Source organism: Balaenoptera borealis (genome assembly GCF_965194805.1).
Source record: "Balaenoptera borealis genome assembly, chromosome: 12".
Lineage (NCBI taxonomy): Eukaryota > Metazoa > Chordata > Mammalia > Artiodactyla > Balaenopteridae > Balaenoptera > Balaenoptera borealis.
In genome coordinates, this window is record NC_138869.1 from 7,549,371 (window position 1) to 7,573,679 (window position 24,309).

At 55.2% G+C, this 24,309-nt stretch overlaps 1 protein-coding gene across 4 annotated transcripts in view; it reads left to right on the forward strand.

The window, feature by feature from the left end:
- SLC6A6 (solute carrier family 6 member 6) overlaps positions 1–24,309 on the forward strand; it is a 79,851-nt gene that overhangs the window by 39,891 nt on the left and 15,651 nt on the right. For all 4 annotated transcript variants that reach the window (XM_082345729.1, XM_082345731.1, XM_082345730.1 and 1 more), the window contains 6 exons: positions 1,330–1,464; positions 2,539–2,773; positions 12,232–12,364; positions 19,122–19,256; positions 20,410–20,513; positions 20,646–20,770. In XM_082345729.1, the coding sequence (XP_082201855.1) occupies positions 1,330–1,464; positions 2,539–2,773; positions 12,232–12,364; positions 19,122–19,256; positions 20,410–20,513; positions 20,646–20,770 (867 nt within the window). The remainder of the gene's footprint in view (positions 1–1,329; positions 1,465–2,538; positions 2,774–12,231; positions 12,365–19,121; positions 19,257–20,409; positions 20,514–20,645; positions 20,771–24,309) is intronic.

Genomic DNA, 24,309 nt, shown 5'->3' on the forward strand with positions numbered 1-24,309 from the left:
TATATTGAGAAATGATCACCACAGTAAGTCTAGTTAACATCCGTCACCTCACATAGTTACAGATTTTTTTTTTCTTGTGATGAGAACTGTTAAGATTTTGCTCTCTTAGCAGCTTCCATTTTTTGTTGTTGTTGTTTTTTTCTGGCCGCGCCGTGCGGCATGCGGGATCTTAGTTCCCTGACCAGGGATCAGACCCGTGCCCCCTGCGTTGGGAGTACAGAGTCTCAACCACTGGACCGCCAGGGAAGTCCCTTAGCAACTTTCAAATGCACAGTCCAGTATGTTGTTACTGGCGTCACGATGCTATACATGACACGCCCAGGACCGATTTATCTTATAACCGGAAGTTTGTCCCTTCAGACCCCTTCACTTAGGTGAAGGTGTTTTTTAAGTGTACATTCTCTGTTTGGTCAGTTGGTTAGTTGGTTGGTCTGAGTTTTTTGGGTTTTGTTTTTTTACCTGTTGAAGGCTCTGAGCTAGAATCCTCTCCTGTTGTAGAAGTTCAAGTTGGTCAGACACGATGGAGACTTTCTGGCTGACGCAGTGAGAACTCACTCCCAGCTCCCCGTGGCAGCCCATGACCGAGGGCTGGCGCGCCGGCAGAGCCGGGCATGCGCGTGTTGCTCCCGTCAGGAGAACCACCTTTCGGGAAATTCTGCCTTCGAGCCTGGTTTCTTAACCTTTTGTAGGTCTCAGGTGCCTCTGGGACTCTGATGAGTACCCTAGACGCTCCCCAGAACAAAGTACATACACGTAGACCCAAGTTGCCCACAGTTTCAAAGGGTTTATGGACCCGCTGAAGCCATTAGTGGACACCAGGTAGGAACCCTTGCCCGATTCTTTGCCCCTCCCTCGTCCCCTGGCTCCCACCTCCGGCTGGAGAGGCCCACCTCTCGCTTCCCATCACCCTTCCTAACTAGTTCTTCTCAGCTTCCTGCCCCGGGCGGGCCAGGGAAGGCTAGCTGAAGGCTTTAACGAGGAGGCCCGTTTGAGACGGGTGTTAAGGGCTGAGCATTCCTTCTTCGGGTGGACGGACGTGGGGTAGGCAGGCAGGTGGGCAGGCACGCAGCTTAAACAAAGGCTCAGGGACTTCAAGCACCTGGTAGATTTGCAGAAGGCAAGAGGGCACCCGGGAAGGGTGATGCCGGCTGGACAGGTGGGCAGGGCCTGGAGAAGTTTCAGCCAGGTCCAGGAGTTTGGCCTTTACCCTCATGTCCCTCACCCATGCCCTCTGATTCCATTGGCCGGGAGGGCTTGGGAAGGAGACCTACAGCCTCGGCCCCGTGACAGCCGCTGCCTGAGCCTCACCCCGCTCTTCTCTCTCTGCAGGTGCATTTCTCATACCATATTTCATTTTCCTGTTTGGGGGCGGCCTGCCTGTGTTTTTCCTGGAGGTAATCATAGGCCAGTACACCTCTGAAGGGGGCATCACCTGCTGGGAGAAGATCTGCCCCTTGTTTGCCGGTGAGTGTGGGGCAAAGGTCACCTGGGGCCTGGTGTTCATTGGTTCAGCAAATTTTTATTGAGCACCTACTGTTTGCCGGGTACAGTGGAGCCTCATGCAGGCCACTTGGCACCATGCCTGACGCAGGTCACGGCCAGCACATTGTACACGTGACGCTGCTACTCATTCCACGTAGCTGTTCCCGCCTCTCTGGGTTGTTAAAGGATAAGGGAGCCGGTAGCTGCTAAGCAGTAGAGTGCAGAAGAGAAGCCTTTCAGGAACCGTTCTGTCTGGCTTCAAGTCCCAATTCCTCGTTTTGCTAATTCTTGTGACTTTGGGAAAGTCACTTAATCTCTTTGTGCCTCAGTTTCCACATCTGTAACATGGAAATAATATGCTTACTTCAAGGACTGCTATGAAGACAAAATGACGTAGCCATGTAAAAGTGCTTTGTGCACATAGTAAGCCCCAAACCAGTGGTAGCTTTATTATTATTGTAACATTTAGTCCTGTGCCTAGTTCCTAGTATGCCCTCATAAGATAATACTGTCATGATTATAATTGGCAGGGGCGGGAGAATGTGTGAGTCTCTTCACTCAGTCATCCATGTAAATCTACCCATCCATCTATCCATTAAACCTTTCTTTCATTAAACTAGTCAATAGTTAGGCAATCCATCTATCCATCCAACCATCCTCCCTCTACCCATCCACTCGTTCATCCATCCGTTCATCTGCCTAACCTTCCCTTCAACCACCATCCGTACATCCATCCAACAAAGTGAATATCCATCATTCCAACATCCATCCGTTCATCTATGAGTCCATCTAACCATCCATCCGTCCACCCATCCATCAATCTATCCCTCTTTCATACATCCTTCGATTCATCCAACTATCTGATTTATCTAAGCACCCGTTCCTTCACCTATCCATCCATCCAGTCATCCATTCATCCTACACATATTTGCTGGGCACTGTTGAAGGGCCCCTTCTGGCCCCAGGCCTGCAGATTCCAGGGTTTTCTGGTGGCGGGTGTGGCCGTGGTGGGTCTGGCCTCTCTCTGATGCTCGTCTCGCTTACCCGCACTTGCAGGCATCGGCTATGCCTCCATTGTGATTGTGTCCCTCCTGAACATATACTACATCATCATCCTGGCCTGGGCCACGTACTACCTGTTCCAGTCCTTCCAGTCGGAGCTGCCCTGGGCGAACTGCAACCACAGCTGGAACACGCCCCAGTGCTTGGAAGACACCTTGCGCAGGAACAAGAGCCTGTGGATCTCCCTCAGCACCGCCAACTTCACCTCCCCCGTCACCGAGTTCTGGGAGTAAGGCTGGCCTCGCGGAGGACGGAGGGGGCAGGGGAGGAGGCAGTGGGCAGCCCGCTCCCTCGTCTTCTCCCCAGGGATAGGGGAGCCACTCTCTTGGGGTGGGGTGGGTGGAAGGAGGGGTACAGATCTGGAGATAAATCCATGCCTTTGGTCTCAGACAGGCCTGGAATCGAACCTCAGTTCTGCCATTTTACTGGCTGTTTGACCTCCAGCAAGTCACTGCCCCTTTCTGAGCCTCAGTTTCTTTAACTGTCAAATGAGGGGAGTGAATCGTTCCTACACCCATGGGATCTCTGTGAGGATTGTTTCCCAAAGGCAGGTATATGTTCTCATGTTGTCTGAAAATGATATAGTTTTCTTAATGTATTTTAGAAAAAATAATAGTTAGCACATCAAACCTGTTATTGCACAGAGAAAAATGCATATATGAAGCTGAAGTAGTTACTCAAGTCAAGAGGTGAGTAGCTAGAGTGAAAAATATGTATCAGTTAGCATTTGCCGGGTAACACCCATCCCCAAATTCAAACAGCCATTTATTTTATTTGGCTCATGGTTCTGCTGTTTGGCAGTTTGGGCTGAGCTTGGCTGGGCAGTTCTTCTGGTCTTTGCTGGGCTCCCTCACTAGTAGGTCAGCTGTAGGGCATCAGGGTAGCTCTTCTGGAAATTGGCTGGCTATTGGCTGGGGTGCCACAGGCAACTGGTCCCTATGGTCTCATTACCCTGCAGGCTAGCCTGGGCTGGTTCCTAGGTGGCTCAGCATTCCAAAAACAACAGATGGGGAAGCCCCAGTGCAGGAGCACTTTTCAAGCCTCTGTTTGCAGCATTTTTGTTAATGTCCCATTGGCCAAAAAGAACGACAAGACTAACTCAGACTCAAGAGGTGGGGAAATAGGCTCTGTCTCTTGATGAGAGGAATGGAGAATTATGGGCATTTTTGCAGTTTTCCACAATATAGTCAATAACTGCAGAAGTATACACATAGGCCAAACATCAGAAAGGCAGAACATGGAGGCCTGAAGTTTAGGTAGCTCTTAGCTGACATACCGGGAAGTCCTAACACAGTGCTTGGAGATGCATCAAAAATGTATTAGTGCATTGCTTTTCCTGCTCTCCATGAGCTATTAAATTGGGTGCTCAGTAGTCCCTTCGATCCTGGAAATAACAGATGAGTCCTTGCGTGGGGTTGAGAGCCAGGGGCAGGGGACGGTGTTAAGGAAGGGGGTGGCCCCTTACGATCACAAGATGAGACTCCCTCTCTTTTGTGTGTGGATTTGCTGCTTCAAGGTATCTCTCCACCTCTTAGAACCTGGCCCAGGATCAGGCCCACAGAAGAGGGAGTTAACTGCTGGCTGGTCCCAGCCAAGCGTTAGGACCAGGGCTGGGGAATCTTAGGCCAGAAAGGGTCAGTCGGCCTCACCCAGGTGGTCCACGTCCGTCTCCTGAAACGCGGACCTTCAGTATGTGCTCACAAGTACCCGGGCTCCTGGAACTGGGGCTCTTTTCCATGGACATATTTCCCACTTGCAGACAAAAACCGTTACAGACACATTCACCTCCCACCCTTGCTCCCCACCCTCTGGACAGCTGAGTTTACAGACAAAGAAATGCAGGCACTTCATTCTTCTCGCTTGAATGGGGCCCGAGACCACAGCCCTGTCCGTTCTCTGCCGTGCCTGGCACAGCCTGACCACCCAGGGCCCTGGCATTCACCCAGCTAACTCAGGTGCCCGCCGGGACTTCGTTGCCTCAGACATGGTTTGGCTACCTGGGTTGAAACCCTTGTTCTGCCACTTCTAACTCAGGCAGGTGCCTTTTCCTCTCTGGGCCTCAGGGTCCTCAGCTATACTTGGGGAGATCTTAACCCTGCCCTCCTAGGGTTGTAGAGCCGCCCTAATGGAACAAGATCGTGTATGGCCAGCCCTGAGAGCCTGCTTGATAAATGTGGGCCATTACTATTAATTTAGTGTCCTCATTGTGGATAAAACTGCCCCCTGCGGACATTTGAAACTCAACTTCAGAGGGACTAAGAATGGCCCATTCTCAGGTGCCCGTATGGTCCCGCTCTTACAAAGGGGCTGTGCCCTCTATCTCAGGCCCGAGGGCTCTTGGGAAGGAGCTCATGTGAGCCGTGAGGTCCTTACCCGTGCCTCCTCTCCTGCCTGTCCTCCAGCCTGGGCCCTCCTGAGGGGTTCTAGGCCTCCTGCCTTCCAGAACTCCCATTCTGAGTGCCCGAGTTCCCTTTCCTGGGCCAGAAGACATTGACAGGATTAATCTTCGGAAACATCCTGGTGCCGCAGGCACCTTCCCAAGCCTCGCATGGTCCACATAGACTTGCTCAGTCCAGAGAATGTCGGCCGCCCACCTGGCCTCCCCTCCCGCTCTAGCCTTCACACCCTCCCCTGGGCCCCGGCAGGGCTCTGTGAGCCCACCTGAACATTCACGCATAACCTTCCCTCTTTTTAGAACCCTAGGGAGGACTGGGGTCCACAGAGGGGAGGAGAGGACCTGCCTGCCACCTGTGAGAGCGGAGAGGCTGAGGCCACCTGCCTTCAAGGGCCTTCCCTTCTCTTGGGCATGAAAGAGGGGGAAGGAAAGAGAACTCGTGTGGAATAACTGACTCCCGTGAGCATCGTCCCAGGGACTTGCCCCTGTCATTTCTTCCCATCTTTGCAGAGGCCCTTTAAGGAGGGAACATATCTAAGAATCATCCCAAACTCCTTTCTGCCTCAAACCCCACATCCAATTCGCGGTCCTCTTGGCTCTCCGTTTAAAGTATATCCAGAGCCTGGCCACCCTCCCCACTTGCACTGCCGCCCTTCCCCCACAGGACCCCCTCATCCCTCTCCCAGACCCAGCATGGCCTCTTAATTGCTCTCTCCACCTTACCTTTGCATCTCTGCAGTCAGCTGTGAATCCAAACACGTCATTTCTCAGCTTAGAACCCTCTCATGGCTTTTTCCATGATCATAATCTTGCCCAGCCAGGGAGGATTAAGTGAGAGTGTTTCAACACTGAGTAAGTGCTCACTGAGTGCTGATTCTTATTCATTCCATGTTTGCATCCACCTGGCTGTGTAGCTTGGAGCAACAAGTCACTACCCCTCTGGCCTCATTTCCCCGTCTGCAAATGGAGGGGCCATGTGAGCTGGGCTTTGAGGGATGAGTAGGAGTTCACTAGGCTGGCAAAGAGAGAGGAAAAGACATCCTGGACAGAAGGAACAGCCATGCTGAGGCTCAGCGTTCGTAAAGCACATGAGTAGCAACGAGTCATTGGTTTGGCCGGAGAATAGGACACATGGGGCCAGGAAGAAGGCTGGAGGCCTTGGATGTTAGGCAGATAAATTTGGGCTTTGTTCTCTAAGAGGGGGAGCCACGGAAGCTAAGGAGAAGGGAAGGGGAGTCATGCGATTGAATTTGTGTTTTCTAGACTTGCTCAAGGAACACACTGGTGAGAGAGAGGCTGGGACATATATTAAGCGCCTACTGTATACAGGGCCTCAGAGGGCTCAGCCATCAGTATGTGGGTTCCCTTTAAGGTGAAACTTAGCTTATATGATTTCCCCTGAAAATAGCCACCAGCCCGGCAGTGACTAACTCTGGGATTTCCACTGAGAGAGAATTGCTGGGAAGTGACTGAGGTGTCGCTGGCTGGTACCCACTGGGCTGCCGAGCAGTAAGCATCCTCTCAAGGCTGGTCTCCGGGCCCCTCGAGCCAAAGCCCAGCCCCGGCCATCACTTCCTTCACCTCTCTCATCTGCACCAGACACGTGGGTCCCTGAGCTGGCCCTTCTTTCTGCAAAAGAGGCCTGACAGTGCTCGGGAGCCACCTGGGGTTCCAGATAACAAGACACCACGGAGCTAACTAAGCCTTCCTCCTGGCTCTGGACAGGCAAGGACCTGGTTGATCATCCCTGCCAGCCCCTCTGCCCCCTCTGGTTTTACAAGAGGAGCTAGTGGAGAGCCATGGGCCATGCTCCCGTCTCCTAGAGCAGGGACACTTGACTCTGGCCCGGCGTCCCAGCTGCATGGCCTCAGTGCAGTCACCACCTCTCCAGAGCTCAGAGGTAGCGTGGTCCTAACACCTCACAGCCTGGCTGAGTGTTAAAGTGCTAAAACAAGCGATATGCTGAGGATGGAGCCTCTGGGCGTGGCTTATTAGGTGGAACGCTGAGGACCAGAATGGTTAAGTGACTTACCCAAGGTTACATAGGCAGCTAGACAGTGCAGAGAGCTCAGCCCTGATCTCCAGTACTGGACGCCACCTCCAGGGTCTACATCCCCACCAGCCGTAAGTCCAGGACAAGTCCACGGTCACAGGTAACATTGTGCCGTGTGTGTGTGACCCCACTGTCAGGTTACGCATGGGGTCTTCTCTTGGCCTGGATCCCCACGCCTACCCCGTCTGCAACGCTAAAGCATCATCCTCAGCGGGAGCTGGTGAGATGCCCCTCCCTTGAAAGCCGCCCAGGCCCCTGAGACAGTCATTTCACGCTGGCTTTATAATTTAACTCTGAATCGCTCTGTGATGGGGAAGCAGAGCTTCTGCCCCCAGTCAGCCTCATCCTGCTCGCCGCTGCTCTGAGGTCACCTCAGTCCCGAGGGTCCTGCTTCGCCCCCAGCCCTGGAAGACGGGCGGGGCCAGATCTGGCTAAATGCCCTCCATCATCCTGGAGCCATGCCTTCCTCCCCGGTTCCTCCAGAGCCCCCTGGGAGCTCAGCACATATCATTAGACTTTATTAGAATCAAAGAAATGAGTCATATTTGCAAACAAGCCCTGCTCAGCCAATCTTCCCCTGCAGCTATCGGAAGGGAGAGACGGCGGAGAGAGCCCTGTGCGGCCCCATGCTTGGGGCGGATGGGCTCTTTTATAATTGTTGCCTCCGCCAGTCTCTAGGGAAGAGCCATCGCCAATAAATGGCTGGCCGGCAGTCAAAAGGAAACGATTTGGCCCACTCGGAGGACGTATTTACATCTCTGAGTGCCGGCTGGACGGCAGCGGGGCGGCCGACTCAAAACAGACGTCCAGGCGATTCTTTTTTGGATCCCACCCTGGAATGAATCATTACTATTCTTGGACAAGAATGCAGCTCACCTCTAGGTCTCCTTCTCTCTGTATGAGAGATGCAGGGAAGCCTGGGAAGCTGGGGCCCCTCTCGAAGGGTAGCATGGTACCCAGCGCATGGGTGGCTGCTCCCCAGGGTGGGATCAGAAAAAGAAACCAGGCCTAGGGTTGATTATTTTTATCTGGGTAATTTCAGGTGAATTCCTGAACCTCTCTGAGCCTCAGTTTCCCCATCAAGCACATGGGTATAATTAATTTACTCAACTAATGTCTGTTGAGCATTCACTATGTGCCGGGCACTGTTCTGAATCCAGCAGTGGTCAAGACAGACACAGGTCCTGCCTCCATGGAGATGACATTCTAGTAGGACAGACAGACATTAAACAGATGATACAAGTAAAATTGTAATATACAAGCGATGATAAGTGATGTAAAATAAAGCCAGGGCAGGGGAAGGAGAGTGACCAGGGATGCTTTTTACGTTGGGTGGCCAGGAAAGGCTGCCCTGGTGAAGTGGCATTTGAACAGAGACCTGAAGGTGGTGGGGTGGCATGTCATGTAATGAGTGGCCAAGGGAAGAGCCAGTTCAAAGGTCCTGAGGCAGGAGCGTGCTGGACCTGTTCAGGGAACATTCCAGAAGCCAGTGTGGCTAAAGGAGGAGGGGAAGGGGCCACGAGGATGAGGTTTGAAATGGGGCCGCTACACACGGAGCTTGTCCCGGACAGGTCCCATTTATGCCTATGGTCCCAGCCTCTTATTAATAGGCACCACCCTCGCTCTTTAAGATGTCTGGGTCTGAATGATAGAGTATTTGGTCACCTTATTCAGGGAGGCAAAAAGGAATGGGGCAGGTAGGTGGGAGCCATGGGGGTTGTGGAGCAGAAGTGGGGTGTCACCTGACTTGGGTATTGCCAGGTTCTGTCTTGATAAATCCGACTGGGGGTGAGAGTGGAGGCAGGAAGACCAGTGAGGAGGCTGCTGAAACAGCCCTGGGGAGCAACGGGGCCTGGACAGGGGTGGTGGCAATGTTGGGGCGATGTGGCCAGATTTGGGGTAGCTTGTGCAGCCTCCAGGCGAGGTTAGGAGGCACTGGTGAGGGGCCGTGCACCATGGCAGTCCCTCTGGGGCACAGTACTCTACAGTGTACTGAGCACTCCCATGCACCAGAGGGAGAAGGGTCAACAGATCCTGGTTTGTGCCTTGTGGCCGAGACTGTGCGGGCCCGACAGGGAAGGGTCCTTCAAACTGGGTCCCTTCAAGAAAGGGTTCAGACGGACTCACACAGTCTCCGGCCTCCTCGGCTATCCCTGAGATGACTTTGGAAAGGATGTCGGTTACTTTGGCCCCGAGCCTACATCGGGCTCTGTTATGACAACCGCTGTTTGATAAGACAAGTTCGCTCCATTCCTAGAATGTCTGCATGGCCCCATGCAAGCATTTTTAAGAATTTAAAGTAATTTTTATAAAGGTGATATGAGCACGTTGAAAACATTCAAATAGTTTAAAAAACATATTCAATGCCAAGTGAGTCCCCACGCCACCCCCCCACCCCTGCATCCCCCGGGGCAGCGGCTGCACCATTGTCTTGTGTGTCCTGCCAGAGTCTGCGAATCTGAGCACGTGTGCCCGCCTTCCGCACAGTGAGGCAGCCTCAGCACTGTTCTCTGTTCACTTATCTCGCCCCTGGGACGTCGCCCCTTATCAGCACACAGGGAGAGTCCCGAGGTCTTAAGGGCTGCACGACATTCCGCCAGGAGCCTGCTCCGTGCCTGCTGGGCCCCGACCCATGGCCATCTGGATGGTTTCCAATCATTTGCTCCTGCTGACAGAGTGGAGATGAATAGTCGGGGGTGGACCCTGTCGTTGGCCACACCTGCAGATGTAACTGTAGGAGAGTCTTAGGATAGAACCGCTGGGTCACAGAAAACGTGCCTTAAACTGTCGCAGGAGGGCACCGCAAAGGGGAGTGCCACCAGCAGTGGAGAAGCAAGTGTGTGGCTCAGTTTCCCTCTTGTGGCCTCCGTGGCTGGTCAGCTGCCCAGAGCAAGGCCACGTGGCAGCCTCCTGTCCATAGTGGACACCACAGGTTTGCCCAGCACGGTGCTGGGAGAATGCAGAAGGGCACCAGTGACCTGAGCGCGGGCTGGGTGTGGTCAGAATTGGGACTCTGGGGTTTCAAACTCTTGGCCAACTTGCCCTAAAGGAGAAAAGGAAAGGCCGTCTTGTGACTGGGCACCCCCTCGGCATTGGCTGAGCGCCTGCTGTGTGCCTGCCGTGGTGTGTCTAGAGTCTGGTAGGCAAGACAGACTCTCACCTGAGGGCAACGTCCAGTGTGAGAGGACGGCCTGGGAGACAGAAGGACGCTGGTCGTCCGTAGCATCGTGGGAGGCCTCCCTGGAGGCACGGGGATGGTGTGCCTGGCGGTGGAGAGGTGCCTACCCGACGCAGCCCATTCACAAGGAGGCCTTGGCTGCTGCCCAGCAGGCCCTGGGCTTTCATTGAAGGCGCCGAGCTCTGGAGGCTGCACAGGGAAGGGCTTTTTGTTCTAACGCTACCGTAGCCGCCAAACCCACGTGCTTGGCAGGGCCCCAGCCGGGACGTGGTTGGCCCACAGCCTGCCTTGTGAGGAGGCCCCCTGCCCTGAGGCTGCAGTGACCCCTGTTGAAGCAAGGCCTGGAGAGGTTCTTTTTAAAGTTTAGGCTCTGTTTTCTCTATTAACCAGAGGGGCAAGGTAGTGGAGTCCAGAGAGCACTGGCGTTGGGGATCAAGACAGCCCGGGTGTAGGGTGGCAGCTCTGCCACCTGGTGGCTGTGTGTCCGTGGATGATTGGTTCTCCAAACCTCAGTTTTCCCCATCTGTAATATGGGGCAAGTGACTTCTAGTCCTTGGACCAGATGAGATAAATTAGAAAAGCTCGTTGATGGAGCCCCTTGATGTCGGTGTGACCAGGAAGAAAGGCCTCACTTGAATGCCAGTTGAGGTGGGAATATTGGATTTATTCAAGGTCCTCGTGTTGAAGCTTCTTTGGGAAAAAAGGAAAAAGCAATGAGAAAGTGTCCTGGGTCAGTGGGCCTTCCGAGCCCTGACCGTGGGGCTCATCCCACAGGCTAACTGAGAGCTGGGGATGGTCTGGGGGGCAGGAGCTAGTATTCATGTTTTACAAAAGAGGAAACTGAGGGCAAGGTCGCACGCCCCTCCTGCCTCTCCTGCCTGAGACTGTGGCCCTCGAACGGGGAGCTGACTCATTAGAGGGAACCCAGCTTCTCCCCAGGGAGCACGAGCCCCCATCTCCTGTGACTCCTGTGACTTCGGTGGCAGTGACCCCTGTGGACCGATGTCCCTGTGCTCGGCGTGGCTGCCCTTGGTCACTGCCACAGCAGTCGGAGCTCTGGGACCATGGGGACACTTTCTGGGCATTAGGTCTCGTGGTCTCTTGGCTGCCAGCGTCCTGCGTCATCCCAACCCACCTTCAGAAGGCTCCTGCCCCTCGGGGGTGTGTCTGAGTAGGTGTTGCGTGCGTCTGCCTCGGCCAGCAAATTTCTTGGACTCCAAAGAGCCAGGCTCTGCCATGTGATGCTGGTCGGGGTTGGTGGCCGCCTTGTGCTGATTATCCTTCAAACCGTCCACTCACCTCCTCCTGAGCCCTTCACAACCCTGGCAGGGAGCAGGGGAGGAAACGGCACTGCTTAGGTGTCCGGAGCTGCTCTGGGGTCTCTGCGCCACGACGGTAACAACCGCTGAGGTTTACCGACTGCTGGCTGCATCCCAGGCCAGTAGCTAATACTTCGAGTGGGCTTTCTCCTAACCCTGTAAAAAGGTGTGTGAGTGTCCTACAGCCACAGATAGAACAAACACTCTGCCCCCTTGAGGCTTACCTTTTAGTGAGAGATCCAGGTAAGAAACAGGGGCGAGTACAATAAAAGAGGGACAGGACAGAGAATGTTGGGGGAGGGTAGTTGTTCCCATTTTAGAGATGAGGAGACTGAGGTCGCGCAGTTGGGTAACTAGCCCCAAGTCAGTGGTTGCGTGGTGGAGCCCAGTTGGAACGCAGTGTTTGGCCCACAGTGGGCACTGAGGAAGGGTCTGCCGAGAATCAATCACACAGGAATCAGCACTCAATTCACAGATGAGGAAACTGAGGCTTAGGGGTTTAACTTAACTTGCCCGAGGCCTGGCTGGGTAGAACCCAGGTTCGCCTGACTCAGGAGTCCAAAGCTATCCCCTTGTTGGCCTCCACCACGACTCTGTGACACAGGTGTTAACTATTCCCCAAGACCAATGGGATTCCACAGCTTGGAGCCAGGATTTGAGCCCCAACCTGTTGGAATCCAGGCATCAGCTCTCTCGGCCCCTGACCGGGCCCCGTCTGACTTGTGGCTCTGTTTGCTTGAAGGCGTAATGTGCTGAGCTTGTCTTCTGGAATTGACGAACTGGGCTCTCTGAAGTGGGACCTTGCTCTCTGCCTTCTCCTCGTCTGGCTGGTCTGTTTCTTCTGCATCTGGAAGGGCGTCAAGTCCACGGGCAAAGTAAGTTGTGCTCCTGTCCCTCCCCTGCCTCATGGAGACTGGCCCTCTGCAGAGACCGGCTCCCGCGCCCCGAGGCCGTCCTGCTCGAAACCAGTCCTCCCAGCAAATACAGAGCCCTGGTTTGTGGCATGTGCCCACCTCATGATGTAAATATTCCCACCAGCTCCAATTCCAAGTTATTGATGGTTCAACGACCAGCTCAAAAAATTCCTGAAGTTGAGCTGTCAGCTCTCCTGAGCCTGCACAAGCGCCCACACACCACTGGTTCCCCATCAGGCAGTGGGCAGCAGTGTGAATGTTAGCAGATAACAAACCTTGGAGATGCCACTGATAAGTTAGCTGGTAATTGCATTGTTAATTACCAGCTGCTGTCCGACCACATGCACCCTTGTAGCCTCAACATCCACTGGGGGCTCGTTAGAAACGCAGACCTGTGGGCTGACCCCAGACCAACAGAATCAGAAGCTGCATTTGAACACTTGCCCCAGATAATCCAAATGCACACTGAGGTTTGAGAAGCACCAACTGGGATTTTTGCTGCTAAATCAGATTAACTGAATTATCTTACGATTTGCATTTCAGCTGGTAACTAAGACGTTAGTTATTAAGGAAAGCTTTCACTGATGATTAAGTCGTTCGCTCATAACCAAAGTGTTAGTTGTAACTAAAGTATCTGCTGCTGTTTAATATGTTACATGATGACCAAGATGTTAGCTATTAGCAAAGGTGGTAGCTGATAATTAAAATATTACCTTATAATTCAGGTTTTAGGTGTAGCTGGTATATTGTCAATATGAAAATGTTAGCCTGTAACAAAAATGTTACCTGTTAGCAGAGCACAGCAATTACCTGATAACCAAGACACTGGCTGATATGATATCATAGTTTTTCTGATGACAAAAATCCGTGCAGAGGGTTCTGTTGGGATCACAGGTGTGAACCCAGGGCACTAACTAAGCCACAGCAAAGGTGTTGGCTGATCTGCCCTACGTGCCCCCGTCTTTCATGCCCCAACCCCCGTCATTTGCATCTCGGTAGGGGGAAAATCTCTTTAAGATCAAAAAGCCCTCAAAGGTCAAAAGAGTAAGTTAAGGTGGCATTTGAGGGACATCAAATGGGACATCATTTGATGGGCAGTGGGTGAAGTCATTTGGAGAAGGGGCCTTTGCTGTACACATTCACCCCAGACAAAGAGGCCCTTAGGCAAAGTCATGGATCTGAAGAGACCCCAACAGTACTCAGGGACACGCCGGGCAAGAGGTGGGTCCCCGGTGGTGGAGGCATAATGAGCACGGAGGCCTGCGCGTCCACACCCTCCGCCTGTTTCTCGGAATAGAGCCACCTGCAACCCTAAAACCCAATCTGGAAAGGAAGCAGGCCAGGCTTCAGAAATCTGCAGGGGCACACGCCCCGCTGACGTCACCCACCCCGACAGGCAGGAAGAGGGAACATGGCGTATTCCCGCCTCTCCTTGGGACGCGCGTCCTCCTGTCTTGTCCCATGTCCTCCACCGTCTTGTGTGCGAGCTGTTTCCTTACCACCTCTCTTTAAACAGTGAGGGAACTGAGCTGGGAGACGTTAATGACTTGTCCAAGGTCGCCCCTCCCTCTGAGCCTCAGTTTCCTCATCCAGAGATGGGTGAGGGTTAAAGCAAGCTGTGTCAGCACCCGGCACAGTGCTCGGCACAGACTGTGCGGTAAGCGCCAGTCCCTGCTTCCCTCTGTCCCTGCTTCCCTCTGTCCCTGCTTCCCATGTGGAGGCGAGCCCATCAGGAAGCTCTGTGGACCTGGTCCCGAGCGGTGCTGCAGACACACTTACGCACGCGTGCTTTGAGCCTCTGCCGTCTGCCGGGCGCTGCCGTGGGCATGGGCCCCAGGGTGCACAGAACAGACAGAAATCCCTGCTGTCCAGGAACTGACAGACCTGTTGGCTGCAACAAGGGGAAGGTGTAAACCATACAGGAGTCGTCAGTTGGCCACAAGAGCTATGGAGGAAAACAGGAGTGTTGGGTGCAGTTTCAAGGAGGGGGTTAGCCAGGAAGGGCTCTACCGAGAAGGGCACTTGGAGGCAAGGATCTGAAGGAAGTGAGGGTGAGCCGTGCAGAGGCCCGGAGGTGTGAATGACCAGACCCTCGAGGAGCCCCCAGTCTGATGGAGGAGCTGATGTCCACTAGGATCAGTGAGCAGCGCTTGAGACACTTGCTGGGGCAGGAGAGTAGAGTCAGAGCGAGCAGGAGAGGGTGTAGGGCTGCATCGGTGGCGGGCTGAAGGACGTGACTTGCTAGAGGTCCCCCTGCCCACCCCCAGAGACGAGGCTCCAGGCCCCCAGGGGTGGGTGTGGTTCCCAGAACAATAGCAGGGCCTGGGCCAGCCCGGAGAAGCCAAGACAAACACGGTGAGGCTCAGTGGACTTCCTCAAGCCCCTCCGCCTGCCTGCCCGCCCACCGCCAGCCGGGACTTCCAGCCCTGGCTGCAGACCAGGCTCGCAGCCGCCATGGGGGCTGGGCCCACGGGCAGCAGGACGGCTTCATCCTGGCCATGGCCTCGCTCCAGTGGCTGACCTTGGTGCGGCAGGGGGTGGAAGGAGGGAGCGCCGGGTCCTGGGAGGCTCAGGACCTGAGTTCAATCACTTTGCCTCTCTGGGTCTCAGTTCCCTTTTTTGTACTATTCAGCCTTCTGAGGGTCTGACACTTGGCGCCGAATTTGCTGCCGCTTCATTCATTCAGGAAATGGGGTAATGGCGGCAAATGCTCTGTGGCACGTGTGTGCCAGGTGCTGTTCTCAGTGCTGATTATTAGTTATTAGTTCATTTAATCTCCTGATGCCTGAGGTATGTGTGGCTCTTACTACCTTTTTACAGATGCGGAAACAGAGGTGCAGAGAGGTTAATGAACTTGCCCAAGGCCACACAGGTTGTCGTGGCCGAGGTGGGATTTGAACTCGGGCAGCCCAGCTCCTAGCCTCCGTGCCCGTCGCCCGCTCTCCGCCCTCAGCCCTGTGCTGGCCTGGCGGTCGTGTCCGATGCAAGTCCCAGCACGTAAGGTCCAGGGAGGTGACACAGAGGCCCAGATCCTCACACAGGAAGTGCAGCTCTGTGGACCCAAATGGCCGTTTGGTCCCGGACGTGAGCACAGGCGCTGGCCTCTCCGTCACCAGCCTCCAAGGCAGCTCTTCTGTCCAGTGCTTAGAAACAGGCAGGGGCGGCCGGCAGAGCCAGACCTGGTTTGGGATTTCAGCTCTGCCCCCATAGCCTACATGACTGGGTGCCAGTCCTTTTCCCCCTCTGAGTCTCGGTTTCCCCTTGTGTGAAAAGAGTAGCGGTACCCACCCCCCAACAGGAGTGCTGTGAGGACCCTCAGGACCTGCCCAGGCGCTGGTGCCAGACCCTCGGCCCCAGGTCTCTGGGATGAGTGACCATGCTGCCCAGGCCTTCTCCTCAAAGGAAGCTCAGGGCAGCAGGAAACAAGCCCATCTCCCTCCTGCCTGGCCAGCCACCCTCTCCTGACCGTCCCTAGGGAATGAGGAAGCGTTGTCCTTGTAAGTTTCCAGGGCAGTTGGGCCACAGGGCTTTTGGGTCGAGGGCTCAGAGGAGCTACGGAGCTTTGCCAGCAAGAGTGGAAAAATACCACAGCCCGTGGCAAGGCCTGCTGGGCCCCCGCCAGAGGCCCGCTGGTGGCGGCTGGCACCAGCGTCTCCCACGAGCATCCCCGGAGAGTCACCGAGAAGTTGAGAGAATGGCTCTCAGGGGCTTGTCCTCAGCGACAAATTCTGCAAAACAAGGGTGTCTTTCCAAAGAGGTGGCTGAGGTGGCATGACCAGGTGGGCTGTCCTGTTCTGGTTTTGGGGAAGACAGCGGACACACACACACACACACACACACACACACACACAAGCCAGCTGGCCTGGACCACATCCCACCTCTGCCACCTACTGGCCCTGGGCCCCCGGGCAGCTGACGTGACCTCACTGGGCCTCCGTGTCCTCATCTAGAAAATGCAGGTGATAATAGTCTTACTTCTTCCAGTTGTGAGTTAACACGCATAAAGCTCTGGCATAGCGCCGGGCACACAGCAAGCACTATATAAGTGCTTGTGAAACGAATTAAATACATGGAAACAAGGGAAGCCACCCCCACCCCGGGAGGTGTCCTGTGTCCGTGACACAAAGCCCTCTGGCCACAGCCCACACGCCAGCCCAGCCCAGGGGGCCCTCAGGCTTTGAAGCAGCTGCCCTCCGCCCTCCGCCCTCTGCCCTCCACCCGGCCCCGCTGTCAGCAGCCATTGTTCTCCAGGCCCTGAGCTAGGGGCCGGCAGGCCTGTCGGCAGGAAGGGAGGAGCAGCCTGCGGGCTGGTCTTCTTTCTTCTCTCACCCCTTCTGTGGCTTCCTGACCTGCCTCCACCCTCCGCGTCTGCCTTCTGGTCCCTGGGAAATGGAGGGCTCTCTGCCTCGGGAGAAGACAGTAAGGTGGCTGGGGAAACTGAGGCCCGGGGGAGAGGGCGTCCAGGGAGGGTGTGGCAGAGGCGGAAGGAGGGTGACCCTTTTAGCCTGGGATCCTCAGGAGGACCCGCTGCTAGGGTGAGTGGGGAAGCCGCCCGCTGGGAGGGTGCAGAGGTGGATACGGACCCCAGTCTGTGCAACCCCAGCTGACTCTCTTGGCCACTCCACCCCTCCCGCTGGCAGAGCTGGAGGGAACCTTAGAGCCCAGCTGGTTTTAGCCCCCCCACTTGGCAGGTGGGGAAATGGAGCCCAGAGAGGGGCAGTAACTTGCCCAAGGTCTCACAGCAAGCTTGTTACTGAGCCTGAATTCTGACCTGAGCCCTAGAGCCCTTGGGGAGTCCAGCTTCCCTCTGGTCTTTGGGAGGATTGAATGAACTGCCAGACGTTGAAGGGCTTTTTACTGCCGTGCTGTTGTCACTGGAGGAGGTTCTAGGCTGCCCCCGCTCTGCTGCTTAAATGCTGTGTGACCTGTGGGCAAGGGACAGACTCTCTGGGCCTCAGTTTCCTTGCTTTCAAGATGGGATTGGGGCAGGACCAGGTGAGTGTAGAAGTCACTTCACTTGGATTAGCACTAGGCACACAGTAAGCGCTCAATAAATGCTGGCTGGTGGTATTGACTGAAGGCAGCTGAGCCCGACAGGCCCTGAAATCTTCCTTCTTGCCTTTTTCCAAAGCCCCCTGCTAGTTGTTTCTACTCAAAGGGATGGCGGCTGTCCGAGAACTGGGCTCCATTATGGCAGCTGGGCAAGGTTCAGGGCTCTGTCACCCCCCTGTCGGTGTCTGTTACCTGCCTGAGTCCCAGAAGTGCCTGGCAGTGTTCTGGCACCGCCCCCTCCCACAATGCCACGGGCCTTTCATCCTGTTCTCGGTCTCAGTTTCCTCACCTGTAAAATGGGTACGTTGGCCATGCAGTGGTCCCTCCCTGGGCCCCTGGCCCCAAGGCCCTCAGAAGGGGTCAGGGGCTCTGTGAGCTAGTCTTAGCATTTCCACAGGTCACCACGGACTTTTGCATGTCCTGCACCGCACAGTAAGATGCCTCATGCCTTGGCTCGGGGCTGACCCTCCGCCCGCTGGGTGCAGGCCTTGAGCACGGTGGTGACTTGGAGAAGTCTGGGAGCCCTGCCCAGCCTCAGTTCCTTCTCCAGCGGCAGGTTAGCCAACATACCGATTTGGGGGTGTGGTGAGCGTGAAGTGGGCTGGTGTTGAGGAGGCCTGGCTCAGCTGGTGCCCTGCTGAAATATCAGGATTTCACTGTCCATTCAGCCAGGCATCTTCGAGCTCCTCTCAGGTGTAAACCCTGCCTGGGAACTTCTTGTGTTGAAGAAAAAAGTTGGGAAAATCCATCCATGAACTGAGGCTACAGGAGGTATGAAGGCTGGTGCTTTCGGGACAGGAGGAGTAGAGAAAGTAGGGCAGGGCCCTTGGGGATGGAAAGGCCTGGCCTGGGTCATCTCTGGTCCCCACCTTGATTGACCTAGGCCTGCCTGGGACGTGCTGCGTGACCCAGGGAAGGCTGTGGCTGCCTGCACCCCCAAGGAAGTGGAGGCCTTCCCCATCCTCGTTTCCCCTCTCCAGAAGTTCCTGTGTGCTTCCTGCACAATCGCATGGCCAACGACAGGCCGCATTTCTTGCTCAAGCACCTAAGCGGCCACCTAAGTGCCACGCACTGTTTTGACCATGTTACGAGCATCATTCCATTGAATCCTTGCCTTATCCCTTAATGAGGGCCTTCTATTACTCGTATCTCCATTTTACACATGAGGCCACAGGCCCAGAGAGGTTAAGCATCATGCCCAAGTTCATGCAGCATGTGAGGGGACAGAGCGGGGATTTGAACCTACTCTTAACCTGGTTCTGAACCATGAGTCATACTAATGGTGGTAATGTTAGCTGATCTGTGCTACATCCTGTGGGCCAACCACTGGGCATACACACTTAATAGTTTACTCTCTTATTGTGCATTTTCCTTCTTCACTTGCTAGAATGTCAGTTCCATGAGGGCAGAGATTGGTTCTCTGTATTTCCCGGGCCTAGTAAATATTTATAGATTTTTTTTCATTGAATCTCAGTACATCTATGAGGTAGGTACTTGTATTATACCCAGGTTACAGGTGAGGCACCTGAGGCCCAGAGAAGGTAAGCAGCATGCCCAAAGTCACCCAGCAAGGGAAACATCAAGCTCAGCTCCAGAATGCCTGCCTTGGAGAGGATGCTCGAGTGTCACAGCAGCGGGCCCCCTACATCGCTCTCATCCCTTGCAGGTCGTCTACTTCACTGCCACTTTCCCGTTCGCTATGCTCCTGGTGCTGCTGGTCCGGGGACTGACGCTGCCCGGTGCAGGCGCAGGCATCAAGTTCTATCTGTACCCCGACATCCGCCGCCTGGAGGACCCACAGGTACTGTGGGGCAGCCTGGCCTCCCTCCCACCCAGGGCCGCTGTGGGGAAAGGAAGCTGAAGCAGTGTCCGTGGTTCTGGGCACACAGACCTAGCCGGGCCGTCAGCCCTGGTACTTTTCCACTGGGCTGTGGCGGGTTGTTCACGGTGCTCGTGGGCCATTCCGCCTGCGTGTATCTTTCCACATCGAGGACTCCGGAGGCGGGCCAATTATAAAGCTTCTTTAGGTATTGCGCCAGGTAAGGGAGAGAAGTCGCTATGAGCTGTTCTCCTCCTCTGCCACAGTGGCCTTGAGGGCTGCATCGTGGGGGTGGGAGAGTTGGGCTTCCTTGTCTGAGGACGGAATTCAGAGTTGGTGACCACTTAGAAGGTCGTGGGGTGGGGGGGCAAATACTAAACGTCCACCTCCAGGCACTCAGCCGCATGACCGCAGGCAGTTGAAGAGTTTATTGGCCCATCTGGGGATCTGGGGACCTTCTGTCCCCAGGGTCCTCAGCCTTTAGGTTGCCTCCAAGGGCCTGGGCTGCTTCGGGTCTCTTCCCCGCTGTCCTCTCGCCCTGGGCAGGAGGTAGGTGGGAGGGGCTTGACCATCATCAGAGGACAGCTGGGGAGGCAGCTCTCCTGGCCGTCAGGAGCCACTTGATGAAGGTTCTGGAGAACAGCTTTGCCTGCATAATCCATTCGGGAATTCCTCCCCCTTCCAACTCGGGGGTCCCCAGACAATAACAAGTACAATAATGGTAGCAGCCTTGACTTACAGGCTTACCATGTGTCTGGCACTGGGCTAGATCTTAACTCTTTGAACGTGCAAAATAGTGCCGTGGGGCAGGGCAGTGGAGCCCATTTTACAGATGTGAAAACTGAGGCTCCAGGAGTCATATTTACATCATTCCACAGTTGGAATCCAGGTCCCTCTGCTTCAAAAGCCAGCCTCTTAACCCTGATGCAGAGTGACTGGGGGGCTTCTTAGACTTCTGGGGTTCCTTGCAGCTTGGATTCCAGCACAAACGCTCCAATTGCATCGAGAACCTGCATACTTTGAGGCACAGTCCTCGGGGCCCGGTGGCCAGGGACCCGCGCCACCTCCTCCAGGCAGCCGGCTCTAATGTCTCCTTTTCTGTCTCCTTGCCACCCTCCCCCCGCACCCTTCCCAGGTATGGATCGATGCTGGGACCCAAATATTCTTCTCCTACGCCATCTGCCTGGGGGCCATGACCTCGCTGGGGAGCTACAACAAGTACAAGTACAACTCGTACAGGCAAGTGTCGCACCAGCGGGCCTGGTGGGCCTTAGAAATGATGATGATGTTTAAAGAAAAAAGAGAAGAAGTAGGGAGCGTGGCTTCCTTGTGTTGTGAATTAACTTGCTCCCTGACATATGTGTAACATAGGGACTGTATGCTGCTGGGATGCCTGAACAGTGGTACCAGTTTTGTGTCTGGCTTCGCAATTTTTTCCATCCTGGGCTTCATGGCACAAGAGCAAGGGGTGGACATTGCTGATGTGGCTGAGTCAGGTATGGTGGTATCGGTGGCAGTGGTGGTGGGCACTGCCACCTAGTGTGTAAGCCGAGTACTGCAGGCATGAAGCCAGACCCCCAAGGGGGCTTTGTGGGGGGGATGAGCCTGGTTTCTGAAATGGACCCCCCCCCACCAAGACGTCCCCCAAGTATCAAAGAGTATAAAAGCTAAATTTTAAACACTTCTAATTGCAATTTTGCCCAAGGGGCGGCAGAAACATGGGGGTTGGTTAAGTTGGGGAATATTCAGCTCTTCTCATGTGGTCTTTCCCCCTCCCTGTCCTTCCCCAGCAAACTCCTGGTTTCAGCAACAGAAACCACTTCCTAACTCAGGCCCAAGGCAGCCACCAATCGGCATTCCATCACCACCTTCTCAGCTTTGGTTTCTGTATTTTGCACTTTGCTCCCAGCACGCCCCCTCTAAGCGAACCCATTCATTCATTCCACCGCTGTTTCTTGATTTGCTGAGTCTCTGCCCTGTGTCAGGCACCACCGTAGGCCCGGGTGGGGGAGGGACAGGGGGTGTAGCAGGCCACCCTCTGGGACGGTGACAGGTCCAGTTTGGGGGAAGGTTGTTGGGGACACCATCACCCCCCTGGGGTGTGGGCCCCATTGGTGGGGCACTTCCTGCAAGACACCTGCCAGTGGAGAGAGAGTCTTAGAATCAGAGTCTGCAAAGCCTGGGGTCTTAGGCTGGGATCCTGGGGTTCCAGCGAGATGGTTCTGGAAGCCGAGAATTGTGAGGGCTTCAGCTGCTAGAATCCTAGAGCCTCAGAAGCACAGGTGTCCCAGTTCTAAGACGTGCCCGTGGGTGCTCCCGGTCCTGGACCCCAGCTCTACAGCTGCAGGGGCTTCGATGTGGGAGTGCGAACCTTATTCCCAGGGTCCCCAAGGTCCGCCTTTCCGGCCTCTGCGCCCTCCTCCCATCCTGCCCAGGTCACTTGGAAGGTAGTTGTTGCTGTTGCTGTTGCCACTTGGAGGCAGGTGAGGGCCCTGGGCTGAGGCCCCTCCCAGGCCCAGAGGAGAGCGTGAGGTCCTAATTCCAGGGATCACAGACCAGGGTCAGGCACAGCTGGAGTCCCCTTGTTGGAAACGGGCTGGTGTCCTGGTTCCCCAGCCAGGGACCCTAGTGTTGGGGGGTTGGGTGCCTCAGCGTCATGCTTTCAGATGTCACCACCGCAGATGAGGCCAACGGCTTGAGACCTAGGGCCTTGCTTGGGCTGGTCAGGGTCAGAGCTGGGGTCTCCTGGACAGGCCCCTCTGACACGAGGATATCCCCCTGCAGCCTCCCCATCCCACCGTGCACACATGCGACCTCTGGGTTCCTCTGGCCTCTCAGAGCCCCAGGCCCCACTTACCCCCTTACTTGGTGAAGATGCTCATTGCCCTGCCCCCTCCCCCCATGCCCAGTGCCGCAGGACAGGCCTGACAAGCCCACGCCTCAGCCCCACAGCTGTCTCCACTGCCCCCGCTCCCAGATCGGACCTTCAGACATAGTTGTCCTTCCCTGAGAGCCCCCAGAGGCAGGCCAGAGACTGAGGACACAGAAAGTAGTTCCAGAAGTGAAATAGCCGCAGCCATGTGGGAGTTTGGCAGAGTGACGAAGGGGAGACATCCCAGTTGACATCTCCTTTGCAAATGGCTTTTTTTTCGGTTGAGGGCTTGCAAACCAATTCTGATTGATGGGGAATCGCCAGGAGCATGGAGGGAATTTGGCAGTGGGAGATTATGAAATACGTGAAATAGATCTTTCAATAGATCTGTCGATATATGAAATAGATCTTTCTCTGTGGACAGCTAGATACTTTTATATACGTATTCATCGTCAAGATAAGTTGTTTCTTATTCCCGTCCACTGCAAAGACCTTGTCATTTATTCCCCACGGTGATGTCTGAACAGCCGACACATCAAGGGTGATTATTTCGCTAATAAGCTTTTAACAAGCACCATATTGAGCGAAGTGCGTTGGAACAAGATAATTATTTAGCCGAACGGAGTGCAAATTGCAAATGAAGCGTAGAGTGGGGCATCTCTGCTGCCCCAGGGGCTCCAGCGGCTGCCGTGTCTCCCCGACTTCTCTCTCTAGTTCCCGTGCTTTCAGAGAAGGATGCTCAGACCCTCCCCCGGAGGCTGGCTTGAAAAAGGCAAAACTGAAATACAGAAACAGCCATTGAGAAGCTTCAGGGCCCAGCGGGCGGGCGGGGGAGAGGTGGGGTGAGGGCCCCATTTTACATCTGTCTCGCAGCGGCTGGATTGATTTCTCCCAGTGCCGCCTACCACTCAGGCCGGAGCTGCCCTGGGGGGCCCAGGGGGCCCCAGCCAGGTGGAGATGCGGGTCCTACTCCAGCTGGGGCTTTGGGGTTGGGACGAGCACCCTTCCACCTCTTCCGGGGGTTTTCCACCATCGCCTCCGAGGACATGGTCACAGTCACCGTTGGGCTTTCCTCACGTCGGGGGACTCTGGCTGTACAGGGTCTCGCCCTCGCCGCCACGCGTGTGGTCAACGCCGTACGATGTGGTTTCTGGCTCCAATTTATTTCAAAGTTTTTTTTTTTTCATTCTCAGACCATTCATTTGGTTCCTGATAACCTGTTTCAAATATCCTGCCCTCTAGCCCTCCTTATTTCCCGTTTCTTGCCTTTTTTTAATTGTTCTTGAGTTGTGGATTTTGCTCTATTTTTTTTCAGCCCAGGCCCTCCCTGTCTCCTTTCTTTGGCGGCTCCCGACCGTCTGGTGGACCCACAGGTCTCGGTTACAACTCCGTCTTTCCCCCGGCGTCTTCTCTCAGGCCGACTGGAGGCGAGAGGGGACGTTTCCAGTTGGAGGCACCCCCAGAGCTGGTGGGGCTTCTGCCTCCAGATAGTCCGGCCCTCCCTAGAGACCAGAGCCCTTTACCAGGGAAATGGCACCAGCACCCAAGAATCTGAGCAGGAGAAGCCTCGTTGGGGTTCACGTACGGGAACCTGCCCCTCACTTCTGGGGGGAGCCTGAGGCCCCGAGAGGGCGTGTGGTGACCTGACGCGGAGGTGGTGGGCCGAGGACTGGACTGCAGCCTGGGGGGCTCTCCGCCTGGGGTCTTGCCCTGCACTCGCCTCCCTCCGGCTTTGGGCCTTGGCTGTGACGGTGCTCCAGTGGGTGCACAGATGCACCCCCAAGAGACATCAGCCCCGCGGGGTGTGGTTCTGTGTTCTTTTTTCTGGCCACTCATTTAGTGTTTCAGTAGAAAGCTTTTCTTTGCAAACAGGGCGTTAGTAGTCAGATAACTCTAGTAGTCAGGATGATCCCTGTTGTTGCTTCCTTCCAGCAAGCGTTGGTGTGGTTCTCTGGTTTGGGGGGAGGTCCTCCTTTTCCGAGCCGGCAGACTGAGTCCCAGGCTTGGTGCTATTTCCCACCCCATAACCGGTGTCCGCTCGGAACCTGGCGTGTGAGGAGGCCACCTGTGCTGCTGCATAGGAGACAGATGCTAAAACGGGGCCCCGCCTGAGCCCCGGTGCGTCCCACCCCACAGTGAGACAGGCCTGGCCTCTTCCCCCAG